An 18,210-nucleotide genomic window follows, 5' to 3' on the forward strand; every position below is an offset into this window, starting at 1 on the left:
CACGGTGCTAAGTAAGCCCCTTTTGCACCTCACCTGGCACAGGTAGGCATTGCTCTGTCATTTCTGCTGTTACACACAATGGGCTGAGACAGAGGGAGATGCAGATACAAGCCCCCGTGAGCAGAGAGCCCGAGCGCTTAACTGCAGCTCCAAACTCTCCTCGCACCCACAAGGCACGACAGCCGACTGAGCACGCATTGCGTGTGTGCCAGGGAGACTCACTGTTCTTGAGCGCCAAGGGGGAATGCGCAGCTTGGTTTGCAGTCCTGGGCCTCCTTCCGGAGACGTGAGGAGACCATTGACTGCAAAGCACCGGGGGAAGGACGCGCTTTTAAAGCTTTCGTTCACTGAGCATTTACATCATCACCCAAGAAGGAAGTAAAAATGCCATTCTTGTCCATGGATGACAAGCCCACAGGGCCCTGCTAGTGAGCGGCAGGACAACAGGAAGGCCTCCCACGTAGCACCAGGGAATTTGGGGCAGGTTGTCCTTTACCTCAGATGGAGGCCTGCTCACCTCAAACACAGGATTTTCAGATGTCGTCATCCATTAATTGGATCCCTTGCCTACCCTTGTGGCAACAGAAAGAACTACTAGGATGATGGCATGACCTCAGCAGGGTCAGGGCAGGTCAATGCCCTGACGCAGAGAGCACCAAGAAACATTCCTGGGCATTGCAAAGGGTCCTTGTCCCAACAGGTGGAAGATTGTTTGGAGAGTCAGATTCAGGAGCCTGGGAGAGCTCAGAAAGCCGTAAACCGCCCCTCACTCGGAGGCTGAGTGAATTCACTGGGTGCCTCCTGTGTGCCAGACCCCCATGTCTTCTAATTCAGATTGTTGTTTTTGTCCAGCTTTTAGGAATTAGACACACTGGTCCTGGAGCATTATTACTTCATAAATTTATGATATATAACATAGATAACTATACATATAGATTACATAATATCTGTTACAACTCAAAGAACAATCCTTTCCCTGCACCACCACCCGGCCCTAAAGCTGCTCTCATTAAGCAATAGTTAAGCCATTTTCTCCGTGTAAACTGGAAAGTCTTGCTGTGGGTTCGTACGTCTTATAGTGTGTGATGATGGCTGCCGCCAGTGTCCTTAACCCTCCCCCCCCCCCCGACCCCCCGTCTCTCCTGCTGCAGTAGCTCAGAGGGACGGCCCTTCCGGCTTGGTACTGGCGCCAACATGGAGAAAGTTGTGAAAATGGATCGCGACATGACCAAGGTAACCCTCCCACGGACAGAGCGCTCTGACCAAGTCCCCGGCGGAGGCCTGTCTGCCATGCTGAAGGTGCTCAGGCCCCTGGAGAGGAAGTACACAAAACACAGAGAGAGTTCCCACAAAGGCCCCACAGGGAGAGGGTGAGAAACGGAAACCCCTGGCTTCACTTGTCGGGAAGGTCAGGGTGTAAAAGAGAACTCCTGGTTTTGACCTAGACTCTTTGTTTCAGCTCAGCTCTTTTAAGAATGTTTCACAGCCTAAAAGGAGTTTGAAAGTGATAAGGTTGTTAAGAGAATAAACGCTAATAAGAATGACAAATAGCCCATAAAAACACAAAAAGGTGGCCAGGCTGGCAATCAGCTACATAAAGAAATAAATAAATAGAAACACAATGGATCATTTTTCACCTGCTAGACAGGCGACACAAAGACTGGGAATAACTGCTGTTGTCAAGGTGACGGAAATAAGCATTTTCAGGTATCCAGACATCAGCATACAGCATGCTAATCCTCTGTGTGTGTGTGTGAGAGAGAGAGAGAGAGAAAAGCCAAACAAAATACAATCCATATTGTGATAATAATTTCTTTAAAAAGAATTAATACCCCAAAATATAAATAAATAAATAAAAGAATTAATACCAAGCTGTTCCCAAGACGCTGGATATTGAAAAAGTTCCGAAGTCCGGCTCTTGCAAGATGGTAGCCTGCTGCATTTTGCCGCCCTGAGCCCCGCCCCTCCCTGGAGTTACTGCCTCAGTCTTTGGGGTCTGTGATTGCTGCAATGTCCCACGAAACTCAGTCAGAGGAAAGCTCTCACGTGGTTGTGGATGCAGTTCAGTTAAAAAAATCTGACTGTCTGGCAGGGTTCAGCAAGATGCTGAGATTGGAGGACCTGCTCCGCACCGGCTCTTGCCAGTGGTGAGCTCAGCTCCCGCCCGTGCTTCTTCGTTCGGCTCTCTCTATAGGAAGCAGGAGGGTCACAGGGACGCACAGGCGAATCCTGTCAGACTCTTCCACACCTTCTTGCCAGATCCATGCAGGGAACGTGCGATCAATCTTCACCCAAATGCCATGCTCTGTTCTCCACCCCTGGCCTGCGTCTGTTTTAGGCACATAGGCTGTGGCGAGATGTTTCCAGTGGGCACTGGCTCCTACTAATCTTAATGAGCAGGCTTCCCAGCCCACTCCAGAAACCGCGTTCTTTCTCCCTCCGCTGTAGCGTGTAATCCCTTCCATCCACGGTAAGGGTAGTCACTAAGACAACCATCAAACAAAGAGTGTTGTCTGAGTCACACCTTCCACTAAGGTCAGAACTCAGTCTCGTCTCCCTCCTGTTAGCAGATAATGCCCTCCTCAGTGGGACCACAGCCACAGGCGTATGAAATCCACAATTAGTCTTTCTCACAGAAGGGCCGTATTCATCGCGTCTAATTCAGCATGTACCCATGAACAGAGGATTGGTTAAAGAAATGGTTACATTCCTATAGTGAGATATTGTGCAACTCTGAAAAATAATGAGGTAGATTTAAACAGAGTGATACGGAATAGTGGTCATGCACTATTGGTAACTGATAAAAGCACATCCCAGTCTGTCTAGAGCAGTGGTCCTCCACCTTCCTCAGGCTGCGACCCTTTCATGCAGGTCCTCAGGTGGTGATGACCCCCCCAACCACAAAATTATTTTCATTGCTTCTTCATCACTGAAATTTTGCTACTGTGATGAATTGGGCGACCCCTGTGAAAGGGTTGTTCAACCCCCAAGGGGTTATGACCCACAGGTTGAGAACCGCTGGTCTAGACGGTGACCCAGGGCTATGTGTGTTCGAATGAGTGTGGAAAAAGCAATAGATCAGAGCCTGGGGTGCTTACGGAAGTGAAACTTTCCATATATATAACACTTCATTGTTTGCATTTCAGAAAATGAGCCTGGCTCGCCTTGGTAATTGGTGATGGTGGAGGAGGGACACATTTTCAGAAGTGTTAGCACTTGGGAGGAGGAGTCATTTGCCAGTTCATCCAAGCCAAACTCACTGCCATCCAGTTGATTATGAGTCAAAATGTCCCTAGGACAGAGTAGAACTTCCCCTGTGGGACTCCCAGCTGGTAACTCTACGAAATAGAAAGCCTCGTCTTCCTCCCATTGCATGGCTGGTGGTTTTGAACTGCCAACCCTGTGGTTAATAGCCGCACTCGTCACCCACTACACCACCAGGGCTCACTCTTTGCTAGGTACGAGACAGCTGTTCTTTCTGGCGCTGGGGAAGGGAAGGAGCAGTCGTGGGGAAAGTCAGTACAGCCTGACCCCATAACTGAAGACACTGAGAGGACCAGCTTGGTCAGTGTTCTCCCACAAATCAATCTGCAGCTACCCTAGTCGGCAACTGAGAATATGAGTCGCAAAGGCAGCTATGTGTGCTACCTGTGTCATGGAGGTCTATGTGAGTGCACGTGTATGTGTATCTCAAGTGTGTTTGTAGACACAGGCATGTGCGTGCGCCACGTGTGGATTCATACTCATAGATGCCAACGCACCTAGAGGCTATCCTAGCCATGGCGGCTACCTCGTGGGATTGGCTGATAAGTTTAAAGGGCTTCAGACCACAGACTCCTGGGCGCATAGAGTGTGCACGTAAAGAGAATGCTCCACAGTCTGGCTTGCTGAGTAGTGTCTGGGTTCTTACCACCTAAAATACAATGATCAGTCTCTTCCCATCTGGAGCAAAAGAGAGTGAAGGAAACAGAGACCCCCAAAAGCAGCTAGCCCACAAGACTGGCTGCCCACCTGATCCTCCCTCCTGAGGCCAGAACTCTACAGTGCCCAGCGGCCACTCTGCAGGGACACAGTAGAGGCTCTGGCTAGAATGGGAGAGATATGCAGAGCAAAACTCAAACTCCTGATAAAGACCAGGCTTGCTGAACCCCCTAGAGGAACACCCCCCCCCCCCCAGAGTATGGCTCTAAGAAACGCTTTTACCTTGGAGTTGAAGCCAATCCTGCCTGAAAGTTTTCTTTCAGCCAAATCCTGGCTTGGCTTCTAAAGCAAATAGTCCATTATAACGGGGAGGTAGGGGGGTGGAGAACAGTCAACGTTTACTCAAAAGCAGAGACACTGACCTGTCCATGTTCACACCGATCCCCAGGGTGGCTGTTGTGAGGTGATCACAGAAGAGGCAGTCGCTGCTCTCCGGAAGGCCACCAAGTGGGCGCAGTCAGGCCTCATTGTCAGCGTTGGGCCGCCGATCGAGTCAGTCAACCCGGAGACAGTGAGCGGACTGTCCACAGGGGACAAGAAGAAGACCGCCCAAACCTCCATTTGCCGTGAAAGGAACTCGGAGCTTGCCAGGTACAGCCGCTCACAGGGCAAGGGCTGGTTGGAGGCTTTTACTTTTATACCATCCCCTTGGCCTGCTAAAAATGGGGACTAGAGGCATCCCGTGCACATCTGTGGTAGGACTTTCTCTCCAGGTGGAGCGGCAGGGACTTGGAGTAGTACTCCCGTAGGTAGACCTGAGGGGCCAATCTAAGAGTGGAGAGATGCTGGGCCCTTACAACCTGAGCATTGTTTTGTTTTGTTGTTGTTTTCTAGAAAGTCTACTCCCAGGATGCCATTGACAAGTCATTTTTCAGTAAACTCTGGTTCTGCTACTTTTACTTCTTTCAAATAGCTGTCTCCACTGCTCCAACTGCACACATGAGCGTCTTTGTAGGGCTGGAAGGGATGAGTAAGAGAGGCCTCTGGGAAGCTTGTGCCATGTGGTTTCTATTTGCAAGCCCGGAGCAGGCCCAGCGCAGGCTCTTCATGGCCTGTTGGATAAGAAAGTTCAGTCCGTTGTGTCCGGGAACTTCCCGACACCCCCCGCGCGGGGGTAGTTTACTTTCACTTCATCTTGGTCAATGCAGTCCATGCTGCCTGGTACAAACAGAATCTCTTTCCTCTGGGGTAACCCTGAAAGGCGGCCCTCTGCCTTGGTGTCAGCCACCAGGCACCAACACTTTGCCGTGTGGACACTTGCAGGACGGACCCTGTGCGACCCTTCATCAGCGGGCACGTGGCCAACAGCATGGCTGCCGAAGTGATCGCCTTGCTGCACAGCTTGTTAATGGCCCCAGAGTCCAATGCCGCCCAGATATGGACCACCACGGCAGAGAAGGTCGGTGCGCGCTGCTGCCCGGGTGGATGTGCCCGGGAGGAGGCAGCTCACATTCTAGCCTAGCATTTGAGTTGTCAAGCCCGGCAGGGGGCCCTTTCATGAGGAGAGATGCCCATAGTCGGCCAGGTGTGCCCATTCATTCTGCTTCCCCGGGATGTAGCCCTTGATGGAGCAGTTTCGGCTCCATTCCGTTGCCCCCGTCCTGATTTTGCAGACGACGACAGGATGGTGCCCTTGAGGACAGGGTGACCGTCCTTGCTTCTTCCTCTTGCTGGAGTTAGAGGGGTTCTGCATTAGGTAGCCCCACGAGCTTGGTGTATGGATTTTTAAAGTACACTCGCCTCGGTCCTGAGGGCTATCTCAGTGTGATTGACTCCACCCAGGCTGCCTCGTCATGACAGACGGCAGGCCCAGAACCCGGAAACGGTCAATCCCGCCTTGCCTGCCATCATTCTTCCAGTGAATTTCATTCCTGCCCTAAGGGTAATTGGGTACTGAGATGTCAGCCAAACCCTGTGGAGACTCCCCTTCAGACAAACGGTGGCTTCGTTGTGGGGAGGTTGTGAACACTCTGCTGGGTGCACTTGCACTTTGAGGTTGGGCATCTCTAAGTGTTTCAGCCCATAGAGGCCGACGACGGCCCACACGGCTCTGACTGGACCCCAGAGCCCTTCCATCTCTAAGCCCCAGTGCTGTCCCAGCAACCACGTCTGCCACATCAAGTCCATGGGCTGCTTCCCCCACCTAGGTGCTGTCCCGAGCCCTGATGTACATCCCGCAGTTGGGGAAGTATGCAGAGAGCATTCTGGAAAACGGCAGCAGCAGTGGCCGCAAGCTCGCCAAACTGCAGAGAATTGCCCGGCAGGCTGTCGCTGCCCTGTGCGCCTTGGGCGGCTTCAAGGAGACCATCAAGATAGGGTCCGAGGTCCAGGTAACTGACCGGCTGAACTCTCTCCCCAGCTCCCGGCTCTCTCCCCGCATGTACATGACCATGGATTGATTGGTCACCTGTCAGGCAAGGTCCTGGCCACCGCTGTAGACTGAGAAATCCATGCCTTCCAGCTAAATCAGACTCCCAAACTCTGAGCTGCAGGGTCCCGCCACGTAGTGTCAATGCAGTACTACTGCTGCTGCTGTGGTCCAGTGATGCTGTCAGGTTGAGCGCAACTCCACAGTGACATCTGTCCTGCCGCTCGTGTCTTTGAATGGCATGTTTGACCTCATTAGGCTGTTGCGATGACCTGACCTTGGGGTGTGAGGGCCCGTTCTGTGTCAGCACCAGGGCTCGGTGTCGGCACCCTAAGAGACGATGACCCTGGCCCTGACCGTAGTACATGCCCTGGGCCCGCTGCTTGTGCCCTCCGAGCTGAAGGCGGTGTCTTCACCTCCTCCCGTCTCCGTCTGCAGGTTCTAGGCAGAGGCGTGTCAGGGAGCGTCGGCGTGGTGGCCTCCATCAACGAGCAGGAAGGTATAGCCACGGTCAGAGTCCCGCCCATAGACTGCAGAAAGACTTCGCAAGCAGCAGACACGCTGACTATTCCGTTGTCTAGACTTTGTGTGCCGAGATCCGAGGTAAGGTGATCTTTAAACGCATCACACCGTGACTCTGCAGACGGTAACCACCCAGCCGTGAGCAGCGAGCGCGTGCAGACGCGCAGACGCTCACTTGGTTGACTTCAGTGTTCCCTGGGACGCGCACTTGTGCATTCATGATGATACTGCCTTATCTGTGATCAGAGCTTCCTCGTAACCTTTGGGTGGGAGCTTTCACTCCTTGACAAAGGTCATTTGTTCCTGAGGCAGGAAGTCCTACCAGGAGATTGTATTTGCTTTGGTTTGCAATGTTCTGGGTGGGGATTTGCCTGCTGTCTGTGTATTTTTCTTTAACTGAATCATTTGTGAATTAACTCCGGTTAATATAATCAACGTCCGCTGTATTTCTTTTCAACTAACGACTTGAATTTAACTTTTTGCCATGCCCCCCACCTCCGCCCACCGCCACCAGGCCTTGCCTCTTCATAAACTGTCCATTACTGAGAAGGTAGTACAGGCAGTCCAGTCCATGTTGCTTCCTCAGGAGGGAAGTCTCTCTATTCACACGTCACTTCCTGCAACAGGAGATGGGTCGGCTCCTGTGATGGCAGTCGTGCGGCTCCTGGCTGAAATAAGGACCAGGTGAGCGTCACCTCCAAGTCTCCTCCCGTGCCCCGGAGGTGGGACCTCACAGAGGCAGAGTCCTCGGGTGGGCGGGAGGGTGGCCGCCACCCCAGAGCGAGCGGTTCCCCAGCATTGCGCTCATGCAGAGCTGTGCAATAGAAACTCCCTGTCGGCCAGCGTGTGCCCCTCAGCATGCTGCCTCCCCAGTCTCCGTACTCGCCAACAAAGCATGGTCGTTGGCCCAAGAAGAGCCACGAACCACTGGAATGCAAGACCTGCTGCACAGGCATTAGGCGGTTCCTTCGTTACGTGGGCCAGCAGGACTGCGCTCTCCCCCCGCCATTCCTCTGCCACGAAGCCTTGCCTCTTTGCAGGACCATTCAAACATGCCGGTTCATCCTTTTCCACGCTGAGGATGGCAACCCTAAGGCATGCTCATAGAGGTTGACATTGCAGAGAAAACGCCTCTTTCCTGGCACCTGCAGTTGTCTGTTAACCACCCAACAGCAGTAGCCAGTCTCTCGTGAGACCCTGGGGCTTTCCAGAAAGTTCCGATAAGGATTCTGAATCAGGTGCAATAGGACAACTTCCCCAGCGTTTGGCGCCTCTTGCCCGTGGAGCCTGCTTTAGGCAAAGCACTGCAGAGAAGCTGCGTGTTTCTCACCTGCTGCCTCAGTCCCCTCTGGTGGTGATGGCAGCCATCTGGTGCCTTTCCTGATTGCCCAGGCCACGTCCGTGGGCGTGGGTGGGATGAGAGAAGGTCTCCATAAAGCAGCTCTGAGCCAATCTGGCACAGAAAAGACAGAAGTCTTTGGAAGTTGAAGCCAGTAAATCCGGGAACAAAATGGATTGAAATGGGGTTTGTTCTGCTTTGTCTATTTGTTTGTTTGAATTTTGGGGAATGGAACACTGACGACTTGGAAACGTTGTCACTCTTTTCACCTTAAGAGCATGTCTGGTCATGGCCCAGCTTCTAGAAGACAGCTTGTTTTGTGAAGAATTTATACAGCAGTGCCCGGCCGCGGTGGAGGTTCTTAACCTAGTAGCCCAGGAATGCAGTGCTGGTGAGTACCTGTGATTCTCCTCAGCATCGGATTGTACCGAGTTTCGTCAGAACACTAACCATTAGACACCGCCCCACCCGATGTCCTCGTAGACGTGCACCCGGAAACGCTGCACACAGCAGAGAGCGTTTCACAAAACTCACTCTCAACTCAGACGTAGAGATGTGACTGAAACACGCACAGTGTACCCGAGCTATGAAATCCATGCTTTTCAACTGAACTTGAGGACCAAAAAATGTTCATTGGTGGGCTTTGTACCTCTGTTAAAGCTCTTGATGAGCTGTTCTTAGTGATGCCATACACATTAGCACCTGTCCTTGGGGTTCTGTGTGTGTGTGTGTGTGTGTGTGTGTGTATGGAACACTTCAGCCAAAGACAGAATTGGAAAGACTAGGTAGTGAGCTCCCCCTGCAGACACACACAACATAGAGACCCTTGTCTCCACCATCCAGTTTTAAAAAAGACAACTCGGCTCACTCCTAGTGGTGGATGAGGGTTTGAACTGTTGAATGCAGAGTTGCTGGCCTGAAATGTAACACAATTTCTCCCTCCTACCCCATCCCCATGTCACAGTAAAAACTTAAATTAAAAAAAAGGAAAACCACCAAAAAGAACTCATAGCCAATCCTGCTTCACCTGTGTTGCAACCCGGTGGATTGTATTTAGGCAAATCCTAGATATTATTTCATCAATACATTTTTTGGTATAGATCTTTAAAAAGTAAAAACTCTTAAAAAAGGCCGTAACACTTTTCTCACATCTAAAAATTGCTAATAATTCTGTGAATGGTATTAAAATTCAAGTAAGTTCACAAAAGCCAAAATCCAAACTTAATTTTTTTTATTCCACCTGAATTCAGAGACTCTCTCAGGAATTGAGCTGAAGCATTGACCACAAGTGGCCAAAGGACCAAACTTGTGGGGTGAGAACAAAAGGTCGTTAGTAATCAGGAAAGAAAGAAAAATTCAGAATGGATCTCAGAAGAACCTCTGAAACTTGCTCTAGGGCATAGGTGCCCAAGATTACTTGACTTACCATTTTAGAAAAACGAAACAAAGTATCTGTGTGTACATATTCATATAAAATGTAAAAAACACATTATATATAAATTTGATAAGCATACATACACATACGCAGTGCCCCCTCCTGGCAGCTAAACCCCTTTGTAGTATAGCTCATAATCCAGGATAAAACAGAGGATTTTGCTTTTGCAGCCAACCTGGATTGTTTTAGCACCCCCACCCCCACCCAAGGGGTAGTGTCACCCCTTTGGGGAAACTTCTCAAGAACATAAAAAAGCTAAGACGAAAGGAAGAAGTGATGAAGTAAAAGAGCCGAACAGAAGATTCCAAGGACAGCGCAAGAAAAAACAGTCGTAGAGCGAAGTGTGAAAAGACCTGAAGGTAGAAAGCCACAAGGGCAGACATGCTCGGCATTTTCTCAAGCAGCAAGCTGAAGAAAACATTCAAGCCTCAGCTGCAATGTTGACGGATTCCACGGGCAGAAGACTGAACGATGCAGGAAGTAGCGAAAGAAGACTCTTCCAAAGGAAGACATGGAGTCACTGTGCCCCCCAAAAAAAACCAGAGAGACAGAGAGATGATGTTTTGCCATTTACTGAAGTGTAGGAAGAACTGAAGGAAGTATTGAAGGGTCAAGTTCACGCTGCAGTAAAGCCAGGAGGGAAAAAGGTCTCCGTGCATTGACAGAACACCAGGTGAAGGCAGGAGGTACCCTCTAGTTTCTACAAAGACACTGGGAAGAAGGGATCCATATCACGTCCATTACAAGCAAGGGTGACTCCATTGAATGTGGAAATTGTCGAGCAATGTCAGTAACATGGCCTATGCAAGTGAAATGTTGCTGAAGATAGTCCAAACATGGTTGTAGCAGGATATCCGCATGGAACTACCAAAAACTCAAACCTGGTTCAGAAGAAGACATGAAACAAAGAGTATTGTTGCTGATAGCAGATGGCTCTTGGCTAAAAGCAGGGGATACCAGGCAGATGTTTTCCTGTTTCACGGACTCTGTGGATGACAACAAACCACGAGAACATTGCGGGGAATGGGGATTCCAGAACACGCCCTTGTGCGCCTGCAGAACCTGTAGAGGCGGTGATGCCGCACAGTTTAAGACCCAGAAAGGTACGTCTCAGAGTCGTATCCTTTCACTGTGCTTACTCGGCAGTATGCGGAGCACGTGATCGGAGAAGCTCGGGCTGCTGGATCGGGATTGGAGGAAGGCTCGCCAACAGTCTGCAGCGAGCACATGACACAACTGTGCCTGCTGAGCACAAGAGAGGACGTACGGCACTTACAGCCTTCAGCCCTGGTCGCACTCGCCCCACGAGGCCACATCATGAGAAACAGAGGAAGAATAGAAGTTGTCAAGGTTTTCGTTTTTACCTCGATCAATAATGAGCGATCATGGAAACGGCAGTCAAGAAATCCAGATTCTTCTTGCTTGGCCTTATATCTACACTGTAAAAGATCTCTTTAATGTGTTATGTTAGCAACAAAGATGTGTCTTTGAAGGCCAAGGTGCCCCTGACCCGAGCCTTGGGTAATGTTTTGATCCCCTCATATGCATGCGGAAGCTGGACAGCGAGCCACAAAGACCAAAGACGCGATGACTTTGATGACTTCTGGTTTTGGAAGATGAAATGCTGAATATATGCCGGGCCTGCCAGAAGGGCAAGTAAGTCTGCACCGGTCAGAGGTCAGTCAGAATGCTCATTAGAATTAAGGATGCTGAGAGTGAGTCCCACATGCTTTGGACAATGTTGCAGGAGGTACCATCCCTGGGAAAGACATCATGCTTGGTAAAGTAGAGAGTCAGCAAGAGAGAGAGAGGGAGAGACCTTCAGGAAGATGGACCGGCACAGCAGCTGCAACAATGGGCTCAGGCATACCAATTGTGATGGTGGGGCATGACCGCACAGACTTCCATCCCGTTGCACCCAGAGTGACCCAGTGAACCAGAGCCAACTTGAAGCACCTCGCATCAACACGACTAAGTACCCAGTCGATGGTCAAATTCCTAACTTGCTTATAAATGTCACATTTTCTTTATATCTGTTCATGTGAACCAGGATCCACATGAAGTCCATACATTGTTACTTGTGTAAGGATTTTTGGGGCATGAAACAGAACCAAAGATCCACTCAGCAAAGTTTAGAAGCAGGCTTTATTGGGAGGGAGGCTTGCGGGCAGATTCAGCAACTCAGGGAATTCAGCCTTTGAAACTGCGCCGTGGGGAATTTAGGCTGCGTTTTTATACCCCTGCTGGCAGGCACAGCTGGGAAGGGTCCAAGCTGGGGAGGATCTGTGCACACAGGTGCTTCAGAAGGGAGAAGGTCTTTAACCTTATGTATATGCCAAGGACGGGTAGAGTGGAGTGTGCTTATCTTCAGAAAACATTCTGGCTCCTGGACGAGCCAGCTCCAGGAATTTGAAGGTTGAGCAGGGGAGGGGGAGATCAGTGAGAGGGAGGTCTATGAGAGTTGAATTCTGAGAGCCAAGCTGAAGGCACCGGATTCAAAATGGATTTCCTTTTGCCAAGACCAGGCATACCCAACTCTGCTTTATAGTGAAAAGGGGCGGAGTCAGTCTCTTCTGTAACTTCTTCCTGTGGACACAAGGACAACCAACTCATACCAGGGAGGGGATTTTAGGCAGAGTACTGGAATGCCTGGCCTGGCATAGGGTGGAGAGGCTGGTATTGCTGTAGTATCATCTGGTGGACTGCTATACGGGTGATTTTGCGGAGTCGGTTTTGCAGGAGCTGGATGAGACAAGGGGCAATTAAGAGCAAAATTATAACTAAAATTATGGGTCCTAGTATGGGGGCTAGGAAGGAGTACAGAGAGGAGTTCCACCAGGAAGAGGATCCGTCTGTTCTGAACCTGGTGTTTTGCAGCTTACGGTTTAGCTTGTTGAGGGTCTGGACTCTAGTTTCCACAACTTGTTTTGTCTTTCAGGCCTGTAGTTTCCCCATCAGTCTCTCGTTTTCGCTTATGATCTATTGAAGGATATTTTTTTTTGGCCGATCATATCCCCCTGGTGTCATTTGACATGTTATTTTTCCCTATTTCCTGTAAATTGGTAGTTTGCCGGGAGATTTTGAAGTTAAATGTACCCTTTGTCCCCAAGGATATAATTGAACCCGACATGAAATTGTCCACAATTAGATTAGCAGCCCTCTAATATATTAGTGACACCATTTCCAGAAAGTATTACAAATGGCGATCTTTGATTTCCCTCGTCAATTTTAGTTTTACCCTCTTATCTGTTTCACTTGTTCTTTCTCATGCCATTCGCTCTTTAGTCACTCTCTCACCTTTTCTCTGCCCTTAAACGGCTTCATGATTCGTGTGGTGATTTTTGATGATTTACACCTGTGTTTTCTTCTAATAGTTCTAGAATTTAAGCTGTCTGACATGTAGGTTTGGGGCGTTAATTTTTGCATATGGTACCAGACGCTCCTCAGACAGCTTACACGTGACTAATTCTAGCCCCAGAAGCCCCTTTCTCCTCTGCTCACTGACATCCTAGCCTATCCTAGGATCTAAGTTAGCACTGCCTCCATTAAGCTCTGCTAGATTGCTGTGTACCTGTGCTGTGCCTTCATCCTGGTATCATACAGTATAGCCTGGCAACGTGTGTGTGTGTGTGTGTGTGTGTGTGTGTGTGTTTTCTCCCTGCTATTGGGGCAGGAGATTGGACTCCTGATGTTTTTTTGTTTTAGCTAACGTTTAGCCTTGCTCATAGGACATGTTCAACAGGTTTTGTTCTATTTTAAAAATGCGTTTAGAAAAAAAAATTAAATTAAAAAAAATCCGTTTAGATAATGAGAAAAATGCTTCTAGCTATTAGAGGATAGGGACGATAGCTTTCACTTACTAGGTGTGATTCACTGGCCTTCCAGAGAGTTGGCGCAGGGTTCTGAGTGCTGTCATCCATTTCATCGTCGCGCGGCCTGGGAGGCAGAGGCACTAGGCATGCCCGTGGTAACAGCGTGACCACGGAGTGGCAATGAGCGCTCACTGCCCGGTGAGGGGGCGGCGCTCAGCACCTGGACTCTCTAGCTGTGCTGCTGAGCTTCCTCTGGGAGCCGGCGCGGGCTCAGGGCATTGGCTCTTTTCTAAAACGCAGACTCATTTCACCAAGTGCACGAAACTGCGTTGACCTGGGCAGTAGTTGTTCACGGACTCTGTGTGTGCCCTGCCAGGAGAGCGCCTTGCAGTCGTGGAAGTGCAGTGCGAACGGCTGAGGATGCTCTACCGGGACTGTGCTCGGCCGCCGCCCCCCCCACTGCAGGCCGACCGGAGACAGGTGAGCCTTCCCTTGGCATGGGCCACACCTCCTGCTGGCAAGGTGGAGAGTCCAGGCTGGTGCATCATGGTGGTAGCAGGGAGCAAGGGTTTGCAAAGCCTCTGTCTGAGCGGCAGCCCCGCCCAGTGTCTGGGCAGCAGAGGCACTAGCTGGACCTTCCTGACTTGGAGGATGGCAGCAGAGCCCCTCAATCAGGCCGTTGGTGCTGCTGCTGTGCTCAGTGACAGGGAAGAAGAAGGCTTAGAGTTAGGGTCCCTTACATGACGGTAAGTATATTTCGAGGGAAAATAAGAGGGAGTGATTACAAAGAAACAAACAAAAACAACAACAATGTGGTGAACTGTTTTAAAATTAGTGCCTCCACAAATGTGTGTGGTACCTTGGTCGTAAGTAGAGGCAGGGACAAACACACTGTGGTCTGGCTGGAGCAGCAGGAGGTGTGCGGTTCTTTCTGATGCCTGTTTCAACACGTGAACCCCGAGCGTAGGGTCTGTATGAAAGCAGGGCGCCACACACGGCCGCATACTTACTGCGGTCCATTCAGGTAAGCTATCCAGAAGATCCTATTTGTAGAAGGTACCTAGAAGATTGCATCGCCGTCAGAAGAGGTACACCTGTAGGAACCGACCGTCGATTCATGGTTTCTAGGGGCCCAGGAGAGGGGGCAATGAGGAGCAAGTGCTAATGAGGGTGGATTTCTTTCAAGGGAGCTGAGAAAGTCCTAAGATTCGGTGGTGGCGATGGGTGCACTTATCTGACTGTACTAAAAGCCTCAAAGCTGAGACCTCAGTGGAATTGCATGCATTCAAAGCATGCTTTGGAAGCTCTGTGAATTATGTCTCGACAAAACTGTTTAGGGAAATTGGTACATGTAGGTAAGTGTGTTATTTGCTTTGCCATATTATTCTCACAATTTGTGAAATTGTTTCAAAATAAGTTAGAAACCTATTTAAAAAACTGCCACCCGAATTTTCAAACACACCATGTTAGCAGATTCATGTGGTGTATTCCCTAGAATTAATTTAAACAAAATTGGGTTTCCACTGTCCCTGTTTGGTGACCCCCTCCCTCCTCCTGCGAGGCGCTCTGGTGGCCGTCCTGGGTTACGCATTGGGCTGCTAACCTCACTGGGCAGTTGGTTTGAGCCCACTCCACGGGGGAAAGAGGAGGCTGTGTGCTCCCATAAAGAGAACAGTCCCAGAAGCCCATGGGGCCGTTCGACCCTGTCCTGTAGGGTCGCTGTGAGTCGGAATCGGGTTTGGTTTGGGTTCTGTTTTCTCACCATAGACAGCAGCTCAACCGTGCCCGTCTGTCCCTACTTCCTTGCCTCACTCCTGCTTGTCCCAGGGGCCATCTGACTTGTCTCTGACTCTCTGATGGCCATCCTTGGAAGGAGCTCTTTGGGGCTGCTTTCAGTGACAGGGCTGAAGGGGGGGCCACTGCTGAGTCACCGTGCTGGTTTCAGAACATTCCGACGGGAGTAGCATCCAGTGCCCTTGTGCTGTGCTCTTGTTTGGGCGGGGGAAAGGATTCCTGTGTGCCGCGCTGCTGACTGACGGTTTTCCTCCCTCCCGCTCCCCCGCCCCCCCCCCAGCCCAGGGAGATCACGTGGAGCCCCTCAAGAGTGTTCCCGCCCGTGCGCGCCTGCATGTTCTCCTCGCACCTCACGGCCGTCACCTTCCTGGCCGACCCCAGTGCTGGGGGAGGCCTGCCCCGGGGCACTTTTATCTATGCCACCTCACCTCTGCCAGTTCAGGTGAGCCTCCACCCACCCCCCCACCCAGCTGCCCCCAGGGACACTGCCCTCCCGTCTCCACGCTTGACGTGTGAACACGAAAACAAGGTCAAGGTCAAGGGCTGTGCCTCTCCTGGTGTTTCTGCAGGCCCCGTCCTTCTACTGGGAAATTGAGATCGTGTCCTATGGCGACACCGACGACGACACGGGCCCCATCGTCTCCTTCGGCTTTGCCACGGAAGCGGAGAAGCGAGATGGGGCATGGACAAACCCAGTGGGCACGTGCCTTTTCCATAAGTAAGTGCATGGCGACTGGTGCTGGGATCTAGAGTCGCTCGGGTGTCAGCAGTTCCCGAGGTGGATTCCAGAAAGCAGTCACTTCTCACAAAAGCACATTGGTGTTTAGGAAGTGGAGACAGGGGTCTGCCCAGGCCACTCTGGAAGGACTCGATGTGATCAAAGCTGTACCTGACACTCACTCGGCCCTTGGACCTGAGGCCGAAACCCCCCAGTTTGAGAAGAAGCAGATGGGTGCTAGCCCAAGGGTACAGGACTACCCGGCCGTCATGGGACTGTGGGTCAGGCCTCTGCCTGGCGGGTGCTCGTGCGTGGCAGGCCAGGACTGCGACGCACTTACGCTTTAGTGCTCTCCGTGCTTGATCATGACGGGTGCTATTCTGGTCGGCGTGCTGTGCCTCCATTAATGAATATCACCGACAACTTCACCCTTAGAGAGAGAGAGAGAGAGGGGTCTGTCTGCAGACCCTTCTGGGGAAATGGCTGTTTGGAGAGTCATAAGTCACAAGCCAGACTGAAGACTCAGCTGTCCTCTTGGGAGGACCTGCTTCTCTTGCGTGTCGAGGTATGTGCGTCACCGTGCTGGCGATGCGCGCACGATGCACACACTGGTGGATGAGCCGATGCTAACGGAACAGGGTCTCTGCCCTGGGATCGTAGATGTAAGCGGTTGGCAGTATGAGAGTAAGTCAAGAAAGGTCACTCCTAGGGCCCCAGCTCATGGGTTTATTCCAAACATAACATGTCTGAACCTGCCTCTGTGGTCAGTGGTCAGCTGCAGACTCGTTCTCTGTGTCACCCTCCTTCATGTTCCTCCAAAGGAGAGGGCCATCGGCTTCTTGGGGCGGGGGTGTCTGCAGAACCAGCTCATTTGAAGGCAGAAAGGTCAGGTTGGCCACTGATGGGGACTAGTTCTTAAGATTCCAGAGTTTTCTCAAAATACACAGGCTCATCACGGGCTATAGGACCATTCAGAATTGGTTGGAAAAAGGCCAGGAAAGTTGCACCAAGGGGAAAAAAACCTTTATTTCCCCATCATGACAGTGTCCCTGCTCTCTTTGCAAGAGTAGCCAGGGCTGCGCTGCCAACGAGGATCTTAGTGGGAAACCTGACCCCATCTGTACTCCTTCCGACTTCTCCAAGAACACTTGAACAGCAGAGGATGAGTCCCTCAAAGGGACGCACACTGTCACCTGGATGTGCCTTCCGAGGCGTGTAGACCTAGAAGGGCCACACTGAGACACCGCAGCGCGCACTTTGATAAAGTATCTGTGTCTCTTGACTTATCGCGTGTGTGCGTGTCCAGGGAGAGAGTCGTTCTTCTTCTCTCCCGGTGGCCCTCTGCCCGCTGCCTGCTGCGCTCGCTCCCTGTGCTGACGGCCCTCTGTGTTCCCCGCAGCAATGGCCGGGCTGTGCACTACAACGGCTCCAGCCTGCTGCAGTGGAAGAGCGTGCGCCTCGACGTGACCCTCTCCCCTGGTGAGTGCCGCGCGCGTGCGCTTTGTGCTCCTCCGCCGAGGTTGGTTTCCTGGCTCCAGGAGGTGGAACGGGCAGCGGGCAGTTTGTCTTTTGGTTGACACGGAAGCCCTTCCTGAAAGACCCCCCTCCTGAGGGACATAGGCGTCCTGTTGGCCTCCGTCTTTAGAACAAACCCTGAGGTTTCGCCTCCCGTCAGCCAGCTCTCCACTGGTAAGCCACCCAATAGCTTCAAATGGGCAAAATCTACCACGGCCGCGGAGCCCTTGAGGAAGGCATGGCCGAGGGGTCCCTCGCGTCGACTCTGCGCTCAGAGACCCCAACAGCCGCCTGCTTGTTTGAGCCACGCGGTCGATCCAGTAACAAGACAGTCACTGGTCAGCCTTCATGAACATAATGGAGAGAAAGAAGCCCTGTGCTCTGTGTGGGATCAACTCGGTGGCATTGAGCTCGGTTGCGGTTTTGGCAAAGAACCGGGTGTGTATCATCAACATGGCAGTCACAGCAGCCCCCCGCCAGCCTCCCCCGGTGTCTCGGGTGCATTTGACGTGGCTGTTGTATGTGGCAGGTGGTGCAGGGGGCTCAGATGGGGCCACTCAAGTGACCCCTCCATCGGTCGATGCCGATCCTGCCAGGGGTAACTTCTGTTGTCACGTTCCCTGGAGGGAGCTGCTTGTCAAGTTGGCACTCTCATCCACCAGGGGTCACATGGGAAATGTGAAAGAAACTCAGCACCACGGTGGTCCTCCCTTGCTTTCGCTGAGT

General features: G+C 51.4%; 1 protein-coding gene across 5 annotated transcripts in view; it reads left to right on the forward strand.

Annotated features, from left to right (window-relative positions):
* Window positions 1–18,210, forward strand: part of HECTD4 (HECT domain E3 ubiquitin protein ligase 4) — a 181,802-nt gene that overhangs the window by 130,225 nt on the left and 33,367 nt on the right. For all 5 annotated transcript variants that reach the window (XM_075534534.1, XM_075534535.1, XM_075534536.1 and 2 more), the window contains exons 38-48: window positions 1,152–1,233; window positions 4,370–4,572; window positions 5,245–5,380; window positions 6,129–6,311; window positions 6,788–6,952; window positions 7,386–7,555; window positions 8,486–8,601; window positions 13,834–13,937; window positions 15,532–15,693; window positions 15,821–15,969; window positions 17,369–17,448. In XM_075534534.1, the coding sequence (XP_075390649.1) occupies window positions 1,152–1,233; window positions 4,370–4,572; window positions 5,245–5,380; window positions 6,129–6,311; window positions 6,788–6,952; window positions 7,386–7,555; window positions 8,486–8,601; window positions 13,834–13,937; window positions 15,532–15,693; window positions 15,821–15,969; window positions 17,369–17,448 (1,550 nt within the window). The remainder of the gene's footprint in view (window positions 1–1,151; window positions 1,234–4,369; window positions 4,573–5,244; window positions 5,381–6,128; window positions 6,312–6,787; window positions 6,953–7,385; window positions 7,556–8,485; window positions 8,602–13,833; window positions 13,938–15,531; window positions 15,694–15,820; window positions 15,970–17,368; window positions 17,449–18,210) is intronic.

The sequence above is a fragment of the Tenrec ecaudatus genome, chromosome 16 (genome assembly GCF_050624435.1).
Source record: "Tenrec ecaudatus isolate mTenEca1 chromosome 16, mTenEca1.hap1, whole genome shotgun sequence".
Taxonomy (NCBI): domain Eukaryota; kingdom Metazoa; phylum Chordata; class Mammalia; order Afrosoricida; family Tenrecidae; genus Tenrec; species Tenrec ecaudatus.